The sequence below is a fragment of the Mirounga leonina genome, unplaced genomic scaffold (assembly GCF_011800145.1).
Source record: "Mirounga leonina isolate KUSES-001 unplaced genomic scaffold, KU_Mleo_1.0 Mir_173, whole genome shotgun sequence".
Classification (NCBI taxonomy): domain Eukaryota; kingdom Metazoa; phylum Chordata; class Mammalia; order Carnivora; family Phocidae; genus Mirounga; species Mirounga leonina.
The window spans coordinates 23,639,464-23,665,339 of NW_023270447.1; the positions used below are offsets into that span (position 1 = coordinate 23,639,464).

At 39.0% G+C, this 25,876-nt stretch overlaps 2 protein-coding genes across 2 annotated transcripts in view; both read left to right on the forward strand.

Annotated features, from left to right (window-relative positions):
- The window catches only part of LOC118019205, a 103,521-nt gene extending 79,723 nt beyond the window's left edge, over positions 1–23,798 (forward strand). Inside the window, exons 4-5 of the mRNA XM_035018136.1 lie at positions 2,965–3,067; positions 22,822–23,798. Coding sequence (XP_034874027.1) covers positions 2,965–3,067; positions 22,822–23,100 — 382 coding nt within the window. The 3' untranslated portion in view covers positions 23,101–23,798. The remainder of the gene's footprint in view (positions 1–2,964; positions 3,068–22,821) is intronic.
- DDAH1 (dimethylarginine dimethylaminohydrolase 1) overlaps positions 1–25,876 on the forward strand; it is a 238,556-nt gene that overhangs the window by 76,515 nt on the left and 136,165 nt on the right. The window lies entirely within an intron of this gene.

Genomic DNA, 25,876 nt, shown 5'->3' on the forward strand with positions numbered 1-25,876 from the left:
ACTTGGGTACTGTCTTAGAAAAAGCAGAACTCTCTAAAGAGGGTGATTGGAGGCTGACACAGACAGACATCCTGTTGTATGAAAAAGTCCTGGAGGAATGCACTATGCTAACAGCTTGCTTAATGCTTTTGCTTCCTGTAGAGTGGCCTGGGGGTGGGAACTCAGAGCAGACTTATAAATTGATTTCTGTAGTGGAGGAACTTCTCTTAAAATCTCTGCTGGGGTTATTTAAGACATTGAACTATTGGGGCGCCTGGGTGACTCAGTCGTTTAAGCATCCAACTCTTGATTTTGGCTCAGGTCATGATCTCAGGGTCCTGGGATTGAGCCCCGCGTTGGGCTCCACGCTCAGCAGGGAGTCTGCTTGAAGATTCTCTCCCTCTGCCCCTCCCCCGCCTCTCTCCCTCAAATAAATAAATACATCTTAAAAAAAAAAAGAAAAAAGACATTGAACAGTTTGCTCTTGGCTCCAGTACTTCAGTGTCCACTCACCGTTACATTCGTGGGTGGACATGGTATTATATTAGAGATCTGGAGAGCTCATGACTGGGTGCAGATCCAGTGTTTTGACTTTTTATGCCAACATCAGCATTTCCCCACTTGTTTGACATTTCTCCTGTCAGTTGGGCCCTTGATTCAAGATTACCTTGATTACTTTCAGGTCTTTTTAGTCATGAATTTTTCTTAACTAGTTTTACCTCAAAATGGTGTCTCTTACCTGATGTAGTTTTCGGAATAAATAGGCAAGGTTTGGTGGGGTCTGGAGCCCACAGCCAAGAAAGAATTCTTGAGATGTCTTTGGTGCAAAATGGTGGTTTTATTAAAGCACAAGGACAGGACCTGTGGGCAGAAGGAGCTGCTGCTGCCCCCGCTGCCCCTGCTGCCCCCACTGCCTCCGCTGTCTTCTGCTCCCCTTTGCTGCCCCGGGATTATGAGGAATAACTGATTATATACTTTGGGGTTGGAGGAATTAAAGATAAAGGAAGTTCCAAAAGGATTTTCATGTGCTAAAGGAGACACAGGATATAGGAGGCCTTGCTATTGTCAAACTAAGGTTGTTTTTCCCTCTAGCAGGGCATTAATATTAAGACATTATACTCTGCCTGCCTCAAGTATTTGTCAATGGGCTGCAGGTTATATGGACATTTAATTTTATCTACACTTCCTTCTGCCTTTGTTTCCCACATCATTACCCACTACTCTCTCCAGCACTAAATTCTTTCCTCTTTTACCTCCCTAAGAAACTAACTCCATCCAATACTCCAACTTCTATTTACATCTTCGATTACCCCTCTCCACTGCATCTTTCTCTACACATCTACCTACAGGACTATCCCCTTGAGATATCATCAAAAGAGAGAATATATGTGGAAGGACTTTATGATTTTGAAGTGGAATAAAAATATGGAATAATATTGTTATCCTATCTTCACAATCATCTCAAAAAATTACCAATGTAATGCATTTTTTGAGTTTACTTTCTCAGCATTCAGCTCATTACTTAATGTCTTAAAATCTGATGTCTCCTAACATATTTTGGGGAGGGGGCCCATATCTTTGTTGACCCTTCTTCCAGCACATGGCACATCTGATTTCGCCCTTCTCTTTTGGTGTCTGCAATTCACTACCTTGATTCACCTTCTCTCTCTCTGACTACTCTTCTCTCTCCTTTAATGCCCATCTGTTTCCTTCTACCTCTGAATGTGAGTGGTCTCCATCATTCTGTCCTGGCTCCTTCTCGTCCCTCCCCCCTCTCATTCTCATAAATACTTCTTGAAACAAATCCCAGATCTCTCTCTTCCCTTCAACATGTTAAATGCCCACTGATAATAATACCTCATTAGCCCCCAAACATAAGATATATAAAATAAACTCTCATTCTATCCTAAATATCTTTCACCCTATCTCAGCCAACAGTGTTACTTTTCTACCCAGTCACCAAGGCTTGAAACCTTGGTTCTCTCTTTGATTCCTTGCTCTCTTTTCCCTGAATCCAATTTAAGCTATATTTTTAAGAACACATTGTTCTGTTCACCTACCTTCTGTTCACTCTGTCTCTCCCTTCTGCCTTCTCTTTCTTCAGGCAGTGATGGTTCAGGCGGCTGGAACAGCACACAGTCTATTATCTTGCTTTCAGTAAGGTTGTCCAGAAGTATTTTGTGGCCATACTTCTTTTCTCTTCCTCATTATTGATTCTTTCCCTTTTCTGAACTGAATAATCATTCAAATTTTATTCATAAAGATCATTAAATCTTCTTCTACATATCAAATACCTTTCTCAAAACCTAAATATACACTAACATGTTTAGAACAGCCTATATAGCATGTCTAGTTAAGTCACGGTCAGGTGTAAGCTGACTGTTGTCTATAAGCATTGACATGAAAAAATACATTTCATGGCTATGTATTTTGTTAATATAATTTGCATCTTCAAGTTAGTAGCTTCATCTTAGGATAACATTTCAACCATATTTGATTTAGAAAGCTAAAGTTTTGATGAGCTAACGAATGTACATTAAACATATTACTGAAGTTTTGATACATTTCCAGCAATCATCAGCATATAATTCCAGTTTAGGTGTAAACTCATCAGAAACCTCACCTCAATCTCTAGGACTCATGTCGTCTTGCTGTATTTCTGCAGATCCTATTAATAAAGAATGATTAAGGACAACTTTATTTTTCCCAGTTTCAATATTAAAGATGTATGTTGTAATAGTAACATACTGTGCAGCTATAAAAAAAAATAAACTTTATATGTTTATATGGAAAGATCTCTGTTATAAACTGAATGTATGTGTCCCCCCCACCCAAATTCATATGTTGAAGCCTTAGTCCCCAATGTTATGGTATCTGGGGAGTAATTAGGGTTAGATGAGGTCATGAAGGTGGGATCACATGGTGGTGGGATCACTGCTCTTATAATAAGAGACACTGGAAGACTTGCTGTCTCTTTCCGCCTAGTGAGAACACAGTGAGAGGGGCCATCTGCAAGCCAGGAAGAGAGCTCTCACCAGAACCCAACCATGGCTGGCACCCTGACCTCGGATTTCTAGTCTCCAGAAATGTGAGAAAATAAATTTCTGTTGTTTAAGCCATCTAATCTATGGGGTTTGGGTATGGCAGCCCAAGCTGATTAATACAATCTCCAAGATTTATTTTTAGGTAGGGAACAAAGGGTGCCAAAATCGTGTCCTGTTGGGGTGAAAAAAAAAAAGGAAAAGAATCTATCCTTGTACTGGCTTGTATATACATTCTAAAACTCCTGGGACTAACTGAGAAACTAATAATGTTGGTTACTTGTTTTGGGGGTATAGGAACTTGGCAAATAGAGGGCAGGCATGGAAAGGAGACATTGCTGTATATCTTTCTATATTTCTTGATGCTTGAACTATGTGAATGTGCCACCACTTCAAAAAATTAAATAAGTAAAATTTATTAAAAATGATAAATCCATTTGGAAAAACAAGATTATATTGAAATAAAGAAAATATTGATTATATTGAAAGAAAATTGCTGATTGGCAGAATAATTATGACAGAAGTTGACATTTGAAGATGAAGGACTATGAGCAGTTATATTAAATTGCTTTCTGGGTCAGTTATTTCATGATTGCTGTGATTATGTGGACAGTTCTGATTGCCTACTGCCCTTTCCTGGGATCTGCATTGGTTACTGACAGCAGAGCTTGAAGTGCCCCATGTAACATGCATTTGGTTGAAGGATGATGGCCACGGGTTCTCCAGTACTCTCTCAGTAATGTCCAGATGAGCTCTCTGAAAGTAAAGGCTTCTTCACCTCCCTTCAGTTGGTGGTCCTATATTCAAGGACAACTGCTGAGAAAAGGACCAACCCATTCATTTGAAAGAGGTCAATATCTTTTCTGTGGACAAAGATGTGACTTCTCTCACAACTTACCTTGGCCAATTAAATGTCCAATTGTTTTAGCAACATTATATCATACTACCCCAGAGTGTTGTCCTTAAATGTAGTTCTGATCATTTTCTTGCTTTTAACTTCCATCAAAGATTTCTTCTCCATTGGTCACCTGGCCTATCTCCCCACTGACTCTTTTTTTTTTTTTTCTTAAGTAAGCTCTACGCCCAACATGGGACTTGAACTCATGACCCTGATATCAAGAGTCACATGCTGTATTGACTGAATCAGCCAGGCACCCCTCCCGTCCATCAATTCATTTTGAGCTGTTTTGCCATGACCCCAAAGTGCCTTTGTTTCTGTCCCCCCACCATCATAAATGTCATTTCCATTGCCTGGACTACCCTTCTGTTTGTTCCTTTTGAGGAAGCTCCCCCAAAGGGAAGTGAGTGTCTTTCCTGACATCACTCTAAATTTTTGAACAGCACTGATATTCTCAATGCGCTTTTTACTTCTTGTCCAATTCAAGAAGTTCAGGGGCCACATAGCATGTTCATTTTACATCCCCAATGCTGGCATCCAGTAGGCACTTGATGGTTGAATGAATGAATAAATATACACTCTGGCTGACATGTTAAAGACAAAAATATTGTAGCCTATAATAAAATCCTAACCAATGCTTAGGGAAATGCTTCACAGGAGGAGTCCAACTCTCTGCATTGCAATTGTGTTATTCAAGTCCTAATTGACTTATAAGAGCTGAATTTTGTCAGGACAATTCTCCATGAGCCTTTTGATTTGGGAGGAAGCTTTCAATTTTGTAGATATTTTGTGTGTGTTTTGAAAACTCTGCTGGGCATCCCCTTACTAAGGCATCTCTTTGAGGAGCTCCTCAGTTTAAGAGCATTTTATTTCTAACATTTTGAAGTATAGATGATAGCTCTCAATCCAGTAGATTTTCATCCTTATCTCCCGAAAACCACATTTTTTATGCTTTGTAGTAAAGTAAGTTGTATATCTATAGAAATCACCCTGTGTAAGTGAACCTTTGGCTAGAACCTCAGATCCGCACTGGCTTTCCAGAGAGCAAGAATGACAGCAGGGTGATTTCTGTCACCGTAGAAGATACCTTTCTCACGTGTCTTTCTCAAAGATGTTCTTTTAAAATATTGTGAAATATGCAGAAAACAAATCATTAATATTTTCTAGCTGAAAGAATTCACTTGCCACTTTTTGGAGGGTTTCAGCTGCATCAATAAGGCACTAGTGAGACATATTATTAATTCAGTTTACCCTGAACAAAGTAGATAAAATAAAGGCTTGAACTCCAGCTATTCAGACGTGGTTGTATAAACATGGCCTCATAATAATTTGTTTTCAAAGTTCATTGACTTTAACTGTCTTGCTGATGTTGTCTGTGAAAATGTGTCCATTTGTATATCTAATGTATTAACATTTCTTTTCTTTTTTTAAATTTTGTATCATTAGTTTCAGATGTAATGTTCAATAATACATCAGTTGCGTATAACACCCAGTGCTTATCATATCACATGCCCTCCTTAATGCCTGTCACCCAATTACCCCATCACCATACCCACCTCCCCTCCAGCAACCCTCAGTTTGTTTCCTAGAGTTGAGAGTCTCTCATGGTTTTTCTCCATCTCTGATGACTTCCCATTCAGTTTTCCCTCCCTTCCCCTATGATCCTCTGCACTGTTTATTATATTCCACATATGAGTGAAACCATATGATCATTGTTTGTCTCTGATTGACTTATTTCACTTAGCATAATCCCCTCCAGTTCCATCCACCTTGATGTAAATGGTAAGTATTCCTTTCTGATGGCTGAGTAATATTCCATTGAATATATGAACCACATCTTCTTTTTTTTTTTTTTAAGATTTTATTTATTTATTTGAGAGAGAGCACATGAGAGGGGGGAGGGTCAGAGGGAGAAGCAGACTCCCTGCCGAGCAGGGAGCCCAATGCGGGACTCGATCCAGGGACTCCAGGATCATGACCTGAGCCGAAGGCAGTCGCTTAACCAACTGAACCACCCAGGCGCCCGAACCACATCTTCTTTATCCATTCATCTGTCGATGGACATCTAGGCTCTTTCCACAGTTTGGCTATTGTGGACATTGCTGCTATAAACTTTGGGCTGCAGGTGCCTCTTCGGATCAATACATTTGTATCTTTGGGGTAAATACCTAATAGTGCAATTGCTGGGTCATAGGGTAGCTCTATTTTTAACTTCTTGAGGAACGTCCATACTGTTTTCCAGAGTGGCTGTACCAGCTTGCATTCCCACCAATGGTGTAAGAGGGTTCCCCTTTCTCAGCATCCTCACCAACATGTGTTATTTCCTGACTTGTTAATTTTAGCCATTCTGACCAGTGTCAGGTGGTATCTCATTGTGGTTTTGATTTGTATTTCCCTGATGCCAAGTGATGTGGAGCATTTTTTCATGTGTCTGTTGGCCATTGTTTTATCTTCTTTAGAGAAATGTCTGTTCATGTCTTCTACCCATTTCTTGACTGGATTATGTGTTTTTTGGGTGTTTAGTTTGATAAGTTCTTTATAGATTTTGGATACTAGCCCTTTATCTGATATGTCATTTGCAAATATCTTCTCCCATTCTATCAGTTGTCTTTTGGTTTTGTCAACTGTTTCCTTTGCTGTGCAAAAGGTTTTTATCTTGATGAAGTCCCAATGGCTCATTTTTGCTTTTGTTTCCCTTGCCTTTGGAGAAGTATCTAGCAAGAAGTTGCTGCAGCTGAGGTGGAAGAGGTTACTGTCTCTGTTCTCCTCTAGGATTTTGATGGATTCCTGTCTCACATTTAGGTCTTTCTTCTCTTTTGAGTTTATCTTTATGTATGGTGTAAGAAAATGGTCCAGTTTCATTCTTCTACATGGGGCTGTCCCATTTTCCCAGTACCATTTGTTAAAGAGACTGTCCCTTTTCCATTGGATATTCTTTCCTGCTTTGTCGAAGATTAGTTGACCATAGAGTTGAGGATCCATTTCTGGGTTTTCTATTCTGTTCCATTGATCGATGTGTCTGTTTTTGTGCCAGTACCATACTATCTTGATGATTACAGCTTTGTAATATAGCTTCAAGTCTGGTATTGTGATGCAACCAGCTTTGGTTTTCTTTTTCAACATTCCTCTGGCTATTCAGAGTCTTTTCTGGTTTCCTACAAATTCTAGGATTATTTGTTCCAGCTCTGTGAAAAATGTCAATGGTATTTTGATAGGGATTGCATTGAATGTGTAGAGTGCTCTGGGTAGCACAGACATTTTAACAATATTTATTCTTCCAATCCATGAGCATGGAATGTTTTTCCAATTCTTTACGTCTTCCTCAATTTCTTTCGTAAGTGTTTTGTAGTTTTTAGAGTACAGATCCTTTACCTTTTTGGTTAGGTTTATTCCTAGGTATCTTACAGTTTTTGGTGCAATTGTAAATGGGATTGATTCCTTAATTTCTCTTTCATCTCATTGTTAGTGTATAGAAATGCAACTGATTTCTGTGCATTGATTTTATATCCTGCCACATTGCTGTATTCCTGTATGAGTTCTAGCGATTTTGGGATGGAGTCTTTTGGGTTTTCCACATAAAGTATCATGTCATCTGCGAAGAGTGAGAGTTTGACTTCGTCTTTGCCAATTTGAATGCCTTTTATTTCTTTTTGTTGTCTGATTGCTGAAGCTAGGACTTCTAGTACTATGTTGAACAACAGTGGTGAGTGGGCATCCCTGCCGTGTTCCTGGCCTTAGGGGAAAAGCTCTCAGTTTTTCCCCATTGAGAATGTTAATCACCGTGGGCTTTTTGTATATGGCTCTTATGATATTGAAGTATGTTGCTTCTATTCCTACACTGTGGAGAGTTTTAATCAAGAAAGGATGCTGTATGTTGTCAAATGCTTTTTCTGCATCAATTGAGAGGATCATATGGTTCTTGTTCTTTCTTTTATTAATGTGATGTATCATGTTGATTGATTTGCAAAAGTTGAACCACCCTTGCAGCCCAGGAATAAATCCCACTTGGTCGTGGTGAATAATTCTTTTAATGTACTGTTGGGTCCTACTGGCTAGTATTTTGGTGAGAATTTTGACATCCATGTCCATCAGGGCTATTTGTCTATAATTCTCCTTTCTGGTGGAGTCTTTGTCTGGTTTTGGGATCAAGGCAATGCTGGCCTCATAAAAAGAGTTTGGAAGTTTGCCTTAGATTTCGATTTTTTGAAATAGCTTCAGAAGAATAGGTATTAATTCTTCTTTAAATGTTTGTTAGAATTCCCCTGGGAAGCCATCTGGTCCTGGACTCTTGTTTATTGGGAGTTTTTTTTTGTTTTGTTTTGTTTTGTTTTTTTAAAGATTTTATTTATTTATTTGACAGAGAGACACAGCGAGAGAGGGAACACAAGCAGGGGGAGTGGGAGAAGGAGAAGCAGGCCTCCCGCCAAGCAGGGTACCCGATGTGGGGCTCGATCCCAGGACCCTGGGATCACGACCTGAGCCGAAGGCAGACGCTTAACGACTGAGCCACCCAGGTGCCCCTATTGGGAGGTTTTTGATTACTGTTTCAAATTCCTTGCTGGTTATGGGTCTGTTAAGGTTTTCTATTTCTTCCTGGTTTGGTTTTGGTAGCTTATGTCTCTAGGAATGCATCTATTTCTTCCAGATTGCCTAATTTGTCAGCATATGGTTGCTCATAATATGTTCTTATAATTATTTGTATTTCTTCAGTATTGGTTGTGGTCTCTCCTCTTTCATTCATGATTTTATTAATTTGGGTCCTTTCTCTTTTCTTTTTGATAAATCTGGCTGGGGGTTTATCAATCTTATTAATTCTTTCAAAGAACCAGCTTCTAGTTTCATTGATCTGTTCTACTGGGTTTTTTGTTTGTTTGTTTGTTATTTTTGGTTTCTATTTCATTGATTTCTGCTCTATATTATTTCTCTTCTCCTGCTTGGTTTAGGCTTTATTTGCTGTTCTTTCTCCAGCTCCTTTAGGTGTAAGGTTACCTTGTGTATTTGAGACTTTTCTAATTTTTTGAGAAAGGCTTGTATTGCTATGTACTTCCCTCTTAGGACCACCTTTGCTGTATTCCAAACGTTTTGAACAGTTGTGTTTTCATTTTCATTTGTTTCCATGAATTTTTTTAATTCTTCTTTAATTTCCTGGTTGACCCATTTATTCTTTAGAAGCCTGCTCTTTAACCTCCAAGTGTTTGGGTTCCTTCCAAATTTCCTCTTGTGATGGAGTTCTGAAAATATGCAGGAAATAATCCCAATCTCTTGGTACCAGTTGAGACCTGATTGTGACCCAGTATGTGATCTATTCTGGAGAATGTTCCTTGTGCACTCAAGAAGAACGTGTATTGTGTTGCTTTAGGATGGATGCTCTGTATATATCTGTGAAGTTCATCTGGTCCAGTGTGTCATTCAAAGCCCTTGTTTCCTTGTTGATCTTCTACTTAGATGATTTGTCCATTGCTGTGAGTGGGGGTGTTGAAGTCCCCTACAAAAATTATTGTATTATTATCAATGTGTTTCTTTAATTTGGTTATTAATTGATTTATATAATTGGCTGCTCCCAAGTTAGTAGCATAAATATTTACAATTGTTAGATCTTGTTGGATAGATCCTTTAAGTATGATATAGTGTTCCTCTTCATCCCTTACTACAGTCTTTGGTTTAAAATCTAATTTGTCTGATAAGAGGATCACTACCCCAGCTTTCTTTTGATGTCCATTAGCATGATAAATGGTTCTCCACTGCCTCACTTTCAATCTGGTCTAAATGAATCTCTTGTAGACAGCATATGGATGGCTCTTGCTTTTTTATCCAATCTGATATTCTGTGTCTTTTGATTGGAGCATTTAGCCAATTTACATTCAGAGTAACTATTGAAAGATATGAATTTAGTGCTATTGTATTTCCTGTAAAGTCCCCCTTCCTGTAGATTGTCTCTGTTTCTTTCTGGTCTATGTTACTTTTGGGCTCTCTCTTCTCTTACAAGACCCCCTTTAATATTTCTTGCAGAGCTGGTTTAGTGATCACAAATTCTTTTAGTTTCTCTTTGTCATGGAAGCTCTGTATCTCTCCTTCCATTCTGATTTACAGCCTTACTGGATAAAGTATTCTTGGCCACATATTTTTCTCATTTAGATCTCTGTGGATAGGTCTGCTGCCAGTCTAATGTTCCTACCCCTATAGTTTAAGGAGTTCTAGTCTTGAGCTGCTTTCAGGATTTTCTCTTTATCTCTGAAATTTGCAAGCTTCACTATTATATGTTAGGGTGTTGATCTATTTTTAGTGATTTTGAGAGGGGTTCTCTCTACCCTGCTGGACTTGAATGCCTGTTTCCTTTCCCAGATTAGGGAAGTTCTCAGCTATGATTTGCTCAAATATACCTTCTGTCCCCCTCTTTCTTCTTCCTCTGGGACCCCAATAATTCTAATATTGTTTTGCTTTATGGTATCACTGATTTCTCAAAGCCTCCCCTCATGGTCCATTAGTTGTTTTTCTCTCTTTTCCTCAGCTTCCTTTCTTTCTATCATCTTGTCTTCTATGACATTGACTCTCTTCTGCCTCATTTACCCTAGCTGTTAGAGCATCCATTTTGACTGCATCTCAGTTAAAGCATTTTTTATTTCAGCCTGATTAGATTTTATTTCTGCACTAAGAGATTCTCTAGTGTCTTTGATGCTTTTCTTCAAGCCCAGCTAGTAACTTTATAATCATTATCCTGAATTCCACCTCTGACATTTTACTTATATCCATATCGATTAGATCTGTGGCAGACAGTATTACCTCTGGTTCTTTCTTTTGTTGTGAATTTCTCCTTCTAGTCATTTTGCCCAGAGATAAATGGATGAATGAGAGAACAAAATTAAAAACATCAATCACAACCCAAGTGAAATACACACTAGACAAATCTGAAGAGGTCAGAAACCAAAAAAGAAAAGAAAAAGAAAAAAAATGATAAAAGGAGAGAATATAATCTCCCAGGTAGACAAAACAGGGTAATCCACTTGGTCCTAGGTCTATTTTGGTCTGTTTGTTAGAAGACACTAAATCCCAAAATTGTAAAGAAAATAAAACTTATAGGGCGCCTGGGTGGCTCAGATGGTTAAGCGTCTGCCTTCGGCTCAGGTCATGATTCCAGGGTCCTGGGATCGAGTCCCGCATCGGGCTTCCCGCTCCTTGGGAGCCTGCTTCTCCCTCTGTTTCTCTCTGTCTCTCATGAATAAATAAATAAAATCTTTAAAAAAAAAAAAAAGAAAAGAAAAGAAAACTTATATATATATATATATACACACAAAAATAAAATTGAATACAGTGAAAGGAAGCCAAAAATGAAGAATACATCTATAAAATGTAAATGTAAAAATGAAAGTTAAAAAAAGACTTAAAAAAAAGAGTTGATAAAATAAGAAACTAGTTGAAAAGGAAAAAAAAAGAAAAAAGAAAAGGGAAATTTTAAACTGAAAGATAAATGAATCATGAGAAAAAAACCTTGAATTCTACATACTATTTTCCCCTAGCATTGGAGTTTTGCAGGTCTGTGTGCTCAGTAAACTTGGTATTTTCCTGATGTTCCAGCTGGTCTTCTGGGGGAGGAGCCTGCTGTGCTGATTCTCAGGTGTTTTTGCCTGGATGGAGTTGCACCGCTCCTTGCCAGGGGGCGGGGCTCAGTGTAAGCTGCTTCTGGTTGCTCTATGTGGCTTTTGTTCCCTGAAGGCTTTCCCCACCACTTTAGAGGATGAAAATAAAAATAGCAGCACCCCAATCTCCAGCCCTGGAGCTGAAAAATCCCAGCCCCCTCTCTTCAGTAAACTCTCAGGGAAAAGCAGTCTCCACTTTTGTGTGAGCCAAACTCTGCAGACTCCTGCTGTTCACACCCATCCTCCCAGGGAAAGGAGGAGGATCACCCTGTTTCTGCCCTTTGCAGGGCGCCTGCACAGAGAGCAGTCTCCAGATCCTGCTGCAGTTCACGGTTTATGGCAAACTGAGCAGAGAGCCACTCCCAGCCTCACTGACCCTCACCAGGTTCCCCACTTCAATGCATGGGAACTCTGCCGGCCCAGACAGCCCCGTTCTTTCTGTGATTCTGGGGATCCTGAAACCACACTGCCCCACCTAGGATTCTGCCCGCTTCACCACATGAGCACCTTTCAGGCAGGGACGTCTCTCCCTGGAACAGACTTCTAAAAATTCTGATTTTGCGCTCCGGGGCTATATCACTTTCCAGTAGCCAGCTTAAAGAGGCTCCCTCCCCACCCCATCCCCGCCATTTATCTTCCAATATATCCCCTCAGATTCACTTCTCTGCACCTCCTACCTTGCAAAAAGTGGTAATTTTTTTATTTGTAGAATTCCAATTCTTTTCTTACATCTCAAGTTGAATTCATAGGTGTTCAAAATGATTTGATAGATATCTAGCTAAATTCAAGGGACCAGATGAAACGGGGTCCCCTACTCTTCCATTTTGCCTCCCTCTAACGTTTATTTTTTATAGTATCTTGAGACCTAATGTACAGCATAATGAGTGTAGTTAATAAAACTATATTGTATGCTGGACATTTGCTAAGAGAGTAGATTCTTGCCACACACAAAAAAAAGAAAATGTGTTTGGAGATGAATATGTTGTTAATCAGCTTGACTGTAATCATTATTTCACTATGTATATGTGTATCAAACATCATGTTGTACTCTTTAAATATATATAATCATTATTCTTTTAAAAATACAAGATTTGCAATAGATTGAATGCAGAAGATATGAGAATCCAGCTGTCCTCCATTTTGCAAAAATGTAAGATAATGCCACTCAGTACATATTTTTGTTTTGGAGATTATGGTTATTTTTTTCATAAAAAATATATTATTTGTCTTCACCTAAAAAAATCCAAAACATTTTCTATGTAATGAGCACCATCAAAGCCAGAGTTTGATGCACATTTGAGCACAATCCTTATACTTTTCTCAGTATAAATAGCACATCTGTTCTTAGTGACATGTGGCTGAAGGCAAAACTTAAAACCAACAGAATTTGTGGACCTTAGTTCTGATGCCATTTCTTGCAAGGTTTGAATATAAAAATGACAGGAATCTTGGAATATTTCTCCCACTCCAGAATTTTAGTTATTTTGCACTCACCAAATCTGCAAAATCTCCAGATTTTCCGTCCTCCAGGAAAGAGTGTCTAAATTAAAGAATTAATTAAGCCCTTTAAAAAACCAGCAGTTCCCTGTGGGTTGCTTTTATAATTGCCTCTACACTCACCAGCTAAAGGTCTGCCTAAGTTAACTGTTTGACTTGTTCTCAATATAACATTTACCTACCTAATTCATGCAATTGTTTATTCTGTAACTCATGCGTCTTTCTCTGTTGTCATCATCTATTCAAAATTGTAAGGTCCCAGAAAATAAGACCTGACTATCCTTAATTTATTTTCTGTGGGGCCTAAACAGCACTATATGATATTAAACAGGTAATAATTATTTTTAGTGTGATGACAATGAAGACAGGAATCTAAAGTAGGCTGATAAAATGTGAATTTAACATGAAAACCAATTTAGTGAAGCTTTAGTGCTATTTATAGCACACAGTAGTCTATCAGCTGCTGAAAACAGTGATGAAAATGTTCAAAATAGCTAACTCCCAATAATTCATAGGATACATGTCCCTTAAGTTGCCCTATGGCCATGTTTCCATTTTTGTGACTCCAGCCAGAGCCGAGAAGGCACACAGGAGGTCAAATAAATGAGTTTTCTAAATATTGATATTTCTGATAATAAGGTTACCAGAGAGAAGGTGGTAATGATTGCTGAATCATTATTTTGAGGGATTGTAGAATTTAGATCTTGCTGGTCAACTTGCATTAATAAAGCAACATTCATTGAGTGCATGGTTGGTAGAAACATGGAGAAATTCCTTTTTCTGTCAGGAGCTCTGTATGGCAAGTCTGACTATGGAAGATCTTGTATCCACAGGAGAAAATCAAACTGCACATCTTGATGAACTAGCAGAGCTTGGAGGAGCAAGCCAAAGACAAAGCAGTTTCCTAGGACTGAAGAATTTAACCTTTGTTCTAGTCCTCCCTTTTGTCAGCAAGAAAACTGTCGAGGCTGATTTCAAATGAATCATCCTTGGCATTTTTTCACCCTAAAACTGCTTATCTGTCACTTCACAGAAATTGCTACTTGTCCTCAATGGTTTACAGTACTAGCTCAGACATTGCACACAACTCATTATACCGCAGAAGTTGGAAAAAACCCACATTATTTACATATATAAATATTAAATGTATTAAATAAATAAATAAAATTTCGCTTGAACTGGCTATGCATCAATAAACTCAGCAGTTTTAGAGTTAAGGTCTGAAACCACGCCACTTTGTCACTTAGCCTTCAGTGTTCTTCCAAGAGAGATTAGGAAATGTTTGGCTTAGAGACACCCTTTAAAAAATACCGAGAAATGCTTTTTGCCAGCTCTATTAATATTACTTCTACTTAGAACATCACATTTCTTCACATTTTTTAAATGTTTGTAAAGTGTGCTTACGATAACATTTCTTTCACCTTTCAAGCAACCCCAGACCCCTTAAGCACATGTGTCTTCAAGACACACTTAGAGCATTTTCACTCCTGGAGCGCATATATCTATGATCAAATACGATCACATGCTCTAACGTGAATCAAAATCAGTTTTATGACCCTACAATTAGAGCAAGTGTTGGGCTTAATGAACCGGGAGCTGAGAAGCAGATAATGAACGCCACTCTGCACAGGCTTTAGGGCTGAGTCCCCACATTACCCAACCAGGTCCACAGCCTATAATGCAGAAATCCAAATGGCTCTGCAAAGCAGGACTTTTTAGTAGCAGATTTGGTGGCCTAGACTGATGAGAAGTTTTATAGTCCTTATTCTAATAGTCCCATCTCACTACATGGGAATATTAATATGTTAGATTATGGGGTGCTGGCCCAGGCCTATTGGGGGTGTTCTGTAAATACATATACTCACCATATTACCTTTCTAAAACCGCCCCCAAAACCAAAAAAGTCTAAGTTTTGAAATACATCTGGCACTAAAGATTTGTATAAGGAATTGTTTGGGCTAAAGACTTTAACACAGAATCATTGTGGACAGTAGCTGTTAAATCTTCCATCACCTATGTATATGGATGATTAGTTGTTCTCATAACACCTTATACAAAACTGTAACACTTATCATAACATACGAATAGTTTGTTTTCAATCTAGTATTTTCTGGACTAGACCGACAACTCTTCCAGAGAGAAACTGCCTTCCAAAAAAAAATGTTTATTGTTGATTTTCTCATTATAACACAAGTACATGCCCCTGGAATAAAATTTGGGAAGTACATAAAAATGTGCAGAAAATAAAAATGACATAATTCTACATATTAAAGACAACCAAAGTTCCTATGCAAAAAAAGGTTTTTTTCCTATGCACATTTTTAAAATAAAACTGGGATTATACTAAAGCATTATTTTCCTTTTTCCTCCAGTTTCATTAATATAATTGACACACAACACTGCATAGGTTTAAGTCGTACGACATAATGACGTACGTACAGATCATGGAGTGATTACCGCAATATATTTAGTTAACGTCCGCAATGGATGGAAGCATTATTTTCAAAAGCTTTATTTCTAGTGGCTACAGGGTATCCCACAGGTATGGAGTACCATGATTTATTTAACTACTGCTTTATTGTAGAGCTTTCTAGTTGCTCCCATTTTTTTAAATAAACAGTTTCCTAAGCAGATGGTTAGCCACAGTGCCTAGCACTTGGTCACTCAATAAAAAAGTATAGAATTGGTTGAAGTTATTTTCATCTACTAAGATCCTAGCACAAATAGGTTTACTAGGTTTACTTAGACACTTAGGAGGAATCTGAAAGAATGAACTACCTTAAGAAAACATTATATATATCTTGATTATGAAGGGGGCAGTTTAAGGTAGGCTGAGAGAGGCAGTGGGGATGGAGCTGCTAACAATGTGTGGGGTGGGGAGAGGGAGCTTTGAAGAACTTCTAAGATGAATTTTGACTATGTCACAGTTTGACCTACCGAGGGAAGTGTTTCAGGGACAACGGCTTCATTCTCCCATGCTTCTGAAGAAGTAGCTCTTTTGTCATGTGATTCTGTTTTCTCTTTTAATTGCTTGCAGCCCTTCCTTTGAGAGCAGACATGTGCTCTTTGAATTTACTTAAATGTCAGATTTAGACTAATGTGACGAGGAAATATCATATTCTTAGAATCCAGTATGTGTTAAGATGGGTATAATCATTTCTGGAAATTCCAAAATCAGATCTGTGTGAACTCTTCCAGGAAATGTGACTAGGCCAGCCCAACAGGACTCTCGCCCAAGCAGAGACAAGCAGATGCAAGCTGGAAGCACCATTTTCACCCTAACAGGATTAAGACAAGGCCCAGCAAACTGAGCTAGCAATATTTAATTGTCTGGTGTTTTGATGATATTCACATGGGCTCCTCCAGAATGCCTGTTCCCAGACCATGTAGAACTAACACTGCCTGTTTTGATTTAGGGCCAAACCTATTCCACTTTCAGACTATGTGAAAATTGTCATAATACTCAAATAAGCAATTAATGGTACAAACACTAGTCATGGTAATATTAGAGTTCAGCATATTTGTTTAATTTAATTAAGCATTTAATTTCCTTCTGGTGTTTTTTATAAAAGAAAAACAAGAGGGAGGAAAAATAATCTCAGTTATTAACTTCTTTCAGCTTTACAGTTACTACCTCTTGGGCTATAGCAAACCGTGAGTCTTTTAAAAGCAAAACACAATTTAAAGTAAAATAAAAATTATGTTTTAAACTTTCAAAAGGCAATGGAAATATAATTCTAATTAAAGGGTATATTACTTTCACCATATTCCTTAGAATAAATATTATAAAGTAATATAAAATTATATAGAATACAATATTATAGAGTGATATAAATCCGGAAGACTATTCCCCAAAATGTTAGCCCATTCTTCATCAGTTGATATTCATCAGTGTTTCCTGACAATGCCCAGCCTCTTCTCCTGATCTCCTTCTTACCAATGACCATTTCTGATGATCACCAGAATATTACAATGAGGCAGACAATGTTGCAAAGCTCAAGAAAATTGTGCAAGACTGTTGAATCACAGATCTGTACCTCTGAAACAAATAATACAATATATGTTAAAAAAAAAAAAAAGAAAGGCGAGGAAGACAGCAGGAGGGGAAGAATGAAGGGGTGGAATCGGAGGGGGAGACGAACCATGAGAGACGATGGACTCTGAAAAACAAACTGAGGGTTCTAGAGGGTAGGGGGGTGAGAGGATGGGTTAGCCTGATGATGGGTATTAAAGAGGGCACGTTCTGCATGGAGCACTAGGTGTTATACACAAACAATGAATCATGGAACACTACATCAAAAACTAATGATATAATGTATGGTGATTAACATAACAATAAAAAAATTTTTAAAAAACACAATGAATTATCTCACATCTGTTAGGATGGCTATTATTAAAAAGAAAAAAAAAGAATATTAACAAGTTGAAAGGAAGGATATAACTGAAAGGATAATCCCTAAAATTAATTAGGATGTGAGAAAGAGTTCTTGGCAAAAAGTAAATTAGAGTTGAAACATCTTTCTTTTCTTCTTAAAAATGCATAAAAGTGCAATTCTGGTTTTTCTACATAATATTCTTATCCCTTTTCCCCCTAAAATGATGTAGCTATCACAGATTGCCCACAGGGTGGAAAAATTGCTTTCCAAGGTAATCTTCCTGTTTTTGTTTTTCTTTCTGTATTTTTGAAGAAAATCTTTCTCTAAAGCCCTTTCTAATTTTTTCTGCTTTTGAGTTGGCAGATGACATAGTTAATTAATTTTTTCTCAGTTATAATAAATACATTAAAAGTAATTTAAAAAATGAATGGAAAATTGAAGCCCATATGTTAGGATATAAAAGCATAAAATACCCTAGACTAGTAAATTATTGATAATCTGTGCAGCGTTTTATACTGATGCATATTGATTTGCTGGGATGTTTAAATAAATTATCAGGAAAATTTAATAAGTAGCTATATATATGACCTGTATGAACACAAATTTCCATTTTTCTCTAGCTTTCACAAAGAAGCTGAAATATATATATATATATATATATATATATATATATATAATGGAGATAGTAATGTGAATCATAAATCACATTTAAAGAGTTAGATAATCTTGGCATGAGTTAGTCTTGATTTACATTTAAACTATACTCATATCTGTGATACCACCAAGAAGTATTATATTTTCCGCAGATAATGTTTTCTTAAGGTAGTTTTTCATGTTGATTTCTCTGAGTCTAGGTGACTCTCATGTAGGACATCATTCGGTTTGTAGGGGACGCTTTTCTAGTTGTAAAAAGCTACAAAAGAGGCCTGCAGGCAGGCGGCCAATCATTGACAAACTCTCCATTATTGGGGAAACACACTTGGTGGAGCCCTCACCTTGTATGAGGCTCTCAGATGGGCACTGACACTCAGTTTCCTCACTTTTAAAATGAGTTAGCAATATCACCCACATTCCAGCTGTAGTACATGGATTTCTCTTTCCTTTCCTCAGACACATTAAGCTCCCTCTCACTTTTTGTCTTTGCTAATATGCTCTCTTAGTTTGCAATTCCACATGGATCAGTCATGAACCATTATTACAAATAATTGGCAAAATAAAATGATTGTTTTAAGCCACTAGGTTTGGGGTAACTTGTCATGCAGCGATAGATAACTGGAACAAAGAGCAAGAAAAGTAAATAGAGATGGTGAGGCTTTCTCCATAAAAACCACTAGAAGTTTGCAAGCTACCCATTTATGCATAATCCTGGTCCCAATTTAAAGGACCGTCCACTATAATTTTATAATGGTGCTGGCAAGAAAAAAAGTGTGGGGAAATAACCTGACACCATTTGTTTTACATGACTTTATTTATAAGAGTTGTCCCTGTACATTGTCAAGCATATGGAATTTATTTAAGATGCAGTAGATTTTTCACCCAATACTCAGTACAAGAAGGTTCCCATTTGGTGGGGGAAGTTGGGTGACAATTTTGTTGTAAAGAGATTTGGCCTAGAACGGGTATGTAAACCTTTACCCAATGATGAAGGGAATGAGAAAAAGAAAAGGGAGTAACTTTCATTGAAAGCCTGTTACTGTCAGGATTTGCATATTTTCTTCTTCTCCTTCTCCTTCCCCTCCTTGTTCTTCTTCATCATCATCATCGTCACAGAAGCTGATAACATTTGTTGAGTGCTTACTCTAACTATATGCTATAAAACTTTATTTACATGGATCATCTCAGTCTTTATAACACCATAAGGTAGGTGTCATATTCATTTTACAAATGAAAAACTCAAAGCTCTGTGTATTAAGTTGATGATCAGGATTGTATAGAAGCCAAAATTTGAATGAAGGGCTATGTGAATACTGACTAAACCAGTGAGAGAACAGGCCCCACGTGTGTCATATTTGTTTAAGATAATTTTATTTAATCCTTTTAATGCCCATCTTAGGTGGGGATTACTATTCCTGTTTTGCATACAAAGGTCTTAGGGTCAGAAAGGTTAGGCAAATTGTACAAGATCACACACCTGCGACAGAGTCAGGATTCAAACCCAGACCCTGAACTCTTACTACTGCACAGCAGTTAACAGGCATTTGGAGCAATAGAATCATAGACTCTTGGCCTACTATAATCCTCTTATTTTATAAGAACTGAAACCCATTCTTATGAAGGTGGGCTGATGAGAGTATAGAAAGGTGCATGCTCTCCATTGCTTTAATTAAGTTATTCTCTAAACACCTGAATTGACGATTCAGTGATAAAAAGATACGTCTGTCTGCCAAGAGCACCTCAACTAGCAAGTAATACAGCACTGTGATGGGGGTGAAAATGGATACAGGTCCACCACATCCAGCTTAAGGGACTTGGGGAAGTCTTCTTAGAAGGGGTGATGCTTTCACTGAGTCTTAAAGGAGTCCTAGGAGTTGGGATGGGATCAAGCACATTCCAGGTGATAGAACACCATGTGCAGAGGTCCATGTAAGTCAAACGATGGGGAAGTGACCAGAATGAGGATGTGAAGGGGTGTCTTGCAGGCCATGATAAGACATTTGGACTGCATTCTGAGCATAGGAGAAGCCACTGGAGGATTTAAGCAAGAGAGTGTCATGGTCAGATTTGCAGTTTAGAAATACCACTCTGGATAGGAGGGCTGTTGCAATAATCCAGGAGACCAGTAATTATATTCTGGACTAGGTAGTGGCAGAGTAGTTGGAGAGACATGGATGGATTTGAGCCTTTGTAGGAAGATTATCTGTCAGGACATGATGATTGATTAAATGCAGAAGCAAAGGAGAAAGCTAAGCTAAAGATAATGTTCAGATTACTGGCTTGAGCAGCTCTCAATGGAATGGAAGGAGAGAAGGATCCTGGGAGGAACAGGATGTGTTCCTGTGGGCATGTTGACTTTGGAGTTTCTGTGGGACAGCCAAACAGGGGTGTCTTCTAGGCAGCTCTGATGCACTGGGGAGATTGCCAGACCAGAAATGAAAGTCTGGGCATCGTGGGCATTGAGAAGGTATTTGAGTCATGGGCCTAGATTAGTTCACCCACAGGAGGAAACATGTAAAGTTGGAGGAAAAGAGAATGAGGCCAGATAGCTCTGGGAAACACTAACATTTTAAAAGCAGTGGGACAAGGGGTGCCTGGGTGGCTCAGTCAGTTAAGCGTCTGCCTTCGGCTCAGGTCATGGTCCCGGGGTCCTGGGATCGAGCCCCGCATCGGGCTCCTTGCTCCGCGGGAAGCCTGCTTCTCCCTCTCCCACTGCCCCCTCCCCCGATCATGCGCTCTCACGCTCTCTCTCAAATAAATAAAATCTATAAAAGCAGCGGGATGGAGGAAGGGAAGGGGGAAGAGGAGCGGAGGAGGAGAAGGGGAAGGAGAAGCAGCCCAGGGAGAGCAGCACCACTGATGCGGAGGGGGAAGCAGGCAGGAGGATTCCCAGGACATGCGTGCTCTGATGCCAGGCTAAAACTGTGTGGACTGTTACCACAAGAGCGAACATGACAATTCCCCGGAATGACAACCCTGGCAGTTCATTGTTTTTCATAAGGAAATGAAGCAACTTCATCTCATAAAGAAATGAAGGGGGCTTATCAAAGCCCAGGAGCATGTATACACACACACACACACACACACACACACCAGTTTCAACTACAGAGAAAGGTTTTTCCTTTCTTCAACACTTAGATTACCTAAAATTTGAAAAGGTTTTTCCCACAATCTATTTCTGCCCCACAAACATACCTTTAAGTAAGAAAGAACTATACACAATAGTTCTGGAAAGACAGTGTTGCTAAAAGCTCTAAGAAACTGAAAAAAAAAACCAATTCTAAAATGTCAGGGCCACAGTAACCTTTGCAGATCATCATAGAACTTCACAACTTGTTCAGACTCGATACATTTATGTAGTATTCGGTACTGTTCAGGATACTTTGATTATCTCATTAGCCGCTAATGTGGTTGTAATGAAGTAGATGACACTGGCATCAGTGGGTTATTACACTGCTAGGAGAAAATAATAAGCACCATAAAGAGGAACAGAAAGGGATATAGAGGTCTAGAAAGGGGAAATGTTCCTCGTATGGGTGGGGGTAGGGAGAAGAAAAAGCTGAGCTTTGAAGAGCCAAGAGCACTTATTGAGCACTTACGGCATCCCTGTTACTGAGGTAAGACTTTGTATGTTATCTCATTTGAAGGACTTGGGTGTGCTGCATGGTGGAAATGGGCATTTTACACACAGGCAGATGGAAACTTTGGTATTCATCACAGTGCCTGGTACAAGAGCACAACACTATTAATATTAGGGGTTATCATTAATTGAAGACTTCATGGTGCCGGGCACAATAAGAACCTTTGTCCATGCTATCACATTTCAGCCTCAAAACAACCTAGAGATTAAGGTATTATAACTCCCACTTTACATATAGCTCTCATTTACATATAAATTTAAGTGAGTCACCCAAGTAAGCTCCCTGGTGAAAAACAAATGGCATGCTCAACTACGAATTTTGAAGAGAATGTTTTTAGAGGTATGGGCAGGGTAAAGACAATGAGCAAGGGATGTGGAGGTACCCAGAGACTAGCAAAAACAGGAAGCCCTTGCCACCCCCAGATGTAGATAATTTGAGGAACACCATTAAGCAGTTCAGCTGACCTACAGCAAATCAGCGGCTTCCTTCCAGAACATGGGGGTTAGGAATTCTAACTTTGCTGCTTTCATTGACATCTTTACATTAAACACACCTGTGATGGTTATTATGTTGGATCTGCCAGGACCTTCTACAGCTACTCTGATAACATTCCAATGCCAGGAAACACTTTGAGAAACCGGAGAAAGTGGATGGCCCTAAACACAGCCTCCTTATACATTGAATATTGCTAAACACTCTTTCTGAAAATGCATCTTTGGCATCTTTTTTTTTTAAGATTTTATTTATTTATTTGACAGAGAGAGACACAGCGTGAGAGGGAACACAAGCAGGGGGAGTGGCCAATGCTGAGCCAAAGACAATCGTTTAACTGACTGAGCCACCCAGGCACCCCTTTGGCAGCTTACTTTTTAAAAAATATTCAATGTCATGTATTTAAAACTGGGTTTTGGAATGTGTGCTGTTTATTACTTCCATGTAAGTAGTTATCAGAACCCAGCCAGAAGCTGGAATCACCCAAAAGGGGCCACCAGACAGAAGCTATGACTATAGAAGGGTGTGGATGTTGTAGAACTATGAAAAAGTAGAAAAGGAGTGAGAGGAATAAATATGTTGACCTCTTTCTCCCCTCTTACCCTCCAGTCTCTGGTAATTGCCTCCCATTGGCCAAAGTCAACAATAATGGGATCCCAGGTGGTGCAGTCCATGAAGATCAGTCCTCCCGGACTTCGAGCAAGACAGAAAATGGTGAAGCATGGGTCTAGGGCACATCAAGTTTACACAACTAGAACACAGGAAGGCCAGGAGCCAAAGTCAGGTTTATCATGCCTTAGTTACTGCTTATATATATTCTTCTACCATATACATTGTAGGTTCTTGATAAATATTTGTTTAGTGAATGAATTCTCAGATGAAATTTGAAGAAACTGAAGTTAGGAGGCTACACATCTTGACTTTAGAAACCAGAGCCCTGACTACCCCGAAACCATCTTCTAGTCTATAACCTACTGCCTGCACATTCAACGAAACATCATTTACTCCTTGGATGTCAATGAAACTCTGTAACAATGGGTGTCTTCCACTATAAATTGTTTTTGCATCAAATTTAATGATTGTTATGTGGAAACACTCAGGACTTATTGTCAGAATGCATACTTATGGTACTTACTTGATCCAGTATTTCTAGCACTGAGATGGATGAGGACACACTTGACCCCCTCATTCTCTTTTAGGATTCCCACCCCCACCCCCAAACACCCATTCCCCAATGAAAGTAAATCTTTAATCTTCTAAAAATAGAGTAAGAAAGGGCTAAGGCAGGAATGTCTATTTTAATCCTGAAATAATTGCTATCTAAAATTGACTCCAAATATAAGTACCAGCAATATTATCAATGGAAAAGAAAAGTTGCCTTTGTATCAGTGTCCACCTAGGAGAATAGAAACAGCTCTAGGTCTTTCAAATGGAGGAAATTTAAACAGGGAATTGGTTATAAAGATCTTAAAATGTGTGGAAGAGCAAAAGAGCAATTTGACCATAATAAACCCTACATTATTGGGGCACCTGGGTGGCTCAGTTGATTAAGCATCCAACTCTTGATTGTGGCTCAGGTCATGATCTCTAGGTCATGAGATCGAACCCCACATTGGCCTCCCTGCTGAGCATGGAGCCTGCTTGGGATTCTTCTCCCTCTCTCTCTGCCCCACCCCCATGCATGTGTGCTCTAAATAAATAAATAAATAAATAAATAAACCCTACGTTGTCATTCATGACTGCATCCCCAGTGCCTAGCACAGTACGTAGCATGTAGCAAGGGTTTAACAAATATGTATTGAATCTATGATTACATCTGTGGGTGAGATTTGGTCTGTCTACATCTGTGGGTGAGATTTGGTCTGTCAGTCTAGGAAAGCCATAGGTTCTGTTGGAAAGCATTAGGATACCTGTATGAGTCTGATAATTCAGTGAATGTGGATATGTGGTTTGACCTTTAGTAGGAAGTCACATTCAGAGCCTTCTATTCACAAACTGTCAATGGATAATATTTATTGAACTAGTTGCTAGGTACTATTCTGGGCACTTTTCTAAGCACCTTGTATTACTAACTTAACCTTCACAGTAACCCTATGATAATGGATTCATCGTTTCCCGTTTTACAGATGAGGATGAAACTGAGGTAAAGAGCTTTTCAGAAACAGGTCTAAGATCATACGAGAAAACAGCAGAGCCATGCTTCCACCCACAGTTTGGCTCTAGAGACTACACTCCCTCTCCACACCATTTGTCTCTTCATTGTTCAAGTGAGGAAAGCTCAACCTACCTTTCTACCTTTATTTCCCATTTTTCCCATTGTACTCTAGGGCAGAACCCTGTTGGCTGTTTCTGTGACCTGTTGCCTCTTCTTCCTGGGCCCACAGAAGACTGTATTTCTCAGCTCTTCCCTGTGATTATTGTAGCTGTGTGACTGAGTTCCAGCCAGAGGAATGTGAGCGGGGATGACATGCATCACTTCCTGGCCTGGCCCATTAAGCCTCTCTCACATGGTGCTGTATGTTCTTTCCCTTTCTTTCAGCTTTAGGAAGGTGAGCGTGGTGAGCTTGGGTGCCATATTTTGAAGTGTTGAGCCACAAAATGGAAGAAGGCTGGATCCCTGCAGATTTCTGGGAGAAGAGTCAGGAACCCATCGGGACCATCTGTGTTAGACTTTAAGCGAACAAGAGATAAACTTATACCAATTTTATGCCACTATATTTGTTGGGGTTGTTTGTGGTCGCAGCTAGAGTTATCTTAACCAATATGTGTGTGCATTGAATTGATCTATTATCCCTGGAACATGTGTCTGGCTTTTGCACGTACTTTTCCTTAGAATTCTCATTCTCTCCTTCCAATTATTCACATCCTAAAAATTATTCAAGGCCTAAACCAAGTCCATTCACCTCCAAGCAGCTCTCTTCCACACCCATCAGCCACAGTGATAACTCTTTCCCCCAATTCCTATAGCACTTTCTTGTCTATGCCTTTCATGTGCCCTTGTCGTAGCTTCAATTTGGGATGTCTTGTTTTCCCAGGGAGGTTGTAAGCTCTTAAAGGTTAAAGATCATGTTTTTATGCTTCTTGTATGTCTCTGAAGTATGTAATATGGTATTGTGCCTTGGGAATTTTCAATAAATATTTGTGGGAAAAATGAATTTATAAATGTATTAGGCTCAATAAAATCTATTTTCCTAAAAACAGTCCTTCAGAACTCAAGCAGGAAGGCATGTAAACTATAATTTACTGGAGTTGGTGTTCTTATTCTTTTCACACATTCTAATGCTTTTTGACAACTGCTTAGAGGAGACAGAAGGCATGCTTATCAAATTTCAGATGACACAAAACTAGAGGTAATAAATAATGCACAAGACCCTCTCTCAAATAAATAAATAAAATCTTTAAAAAAAAAAAAAAGGGCGCCTGGGTGGCTCAGTTGGTTAAGCAACTGCCTTCAGCTCAGGTCATGATCCTGGAGTCCCGGGATCGAGTCCCGCATCGGGCTCCCTGCTCGGCAGGGAGTCTGCTTCTCCCTCTGACCCTCCCGACCCTCCCCCCTCTCATTCTCTCTCTCTCTCAGTCTCTCTCAAATAAATAAATAAAATCTTTAAAAAAAAAATAATGCACAAGACGACAGAATCAAAACTAGGCAAGTGGTGGGGGCACC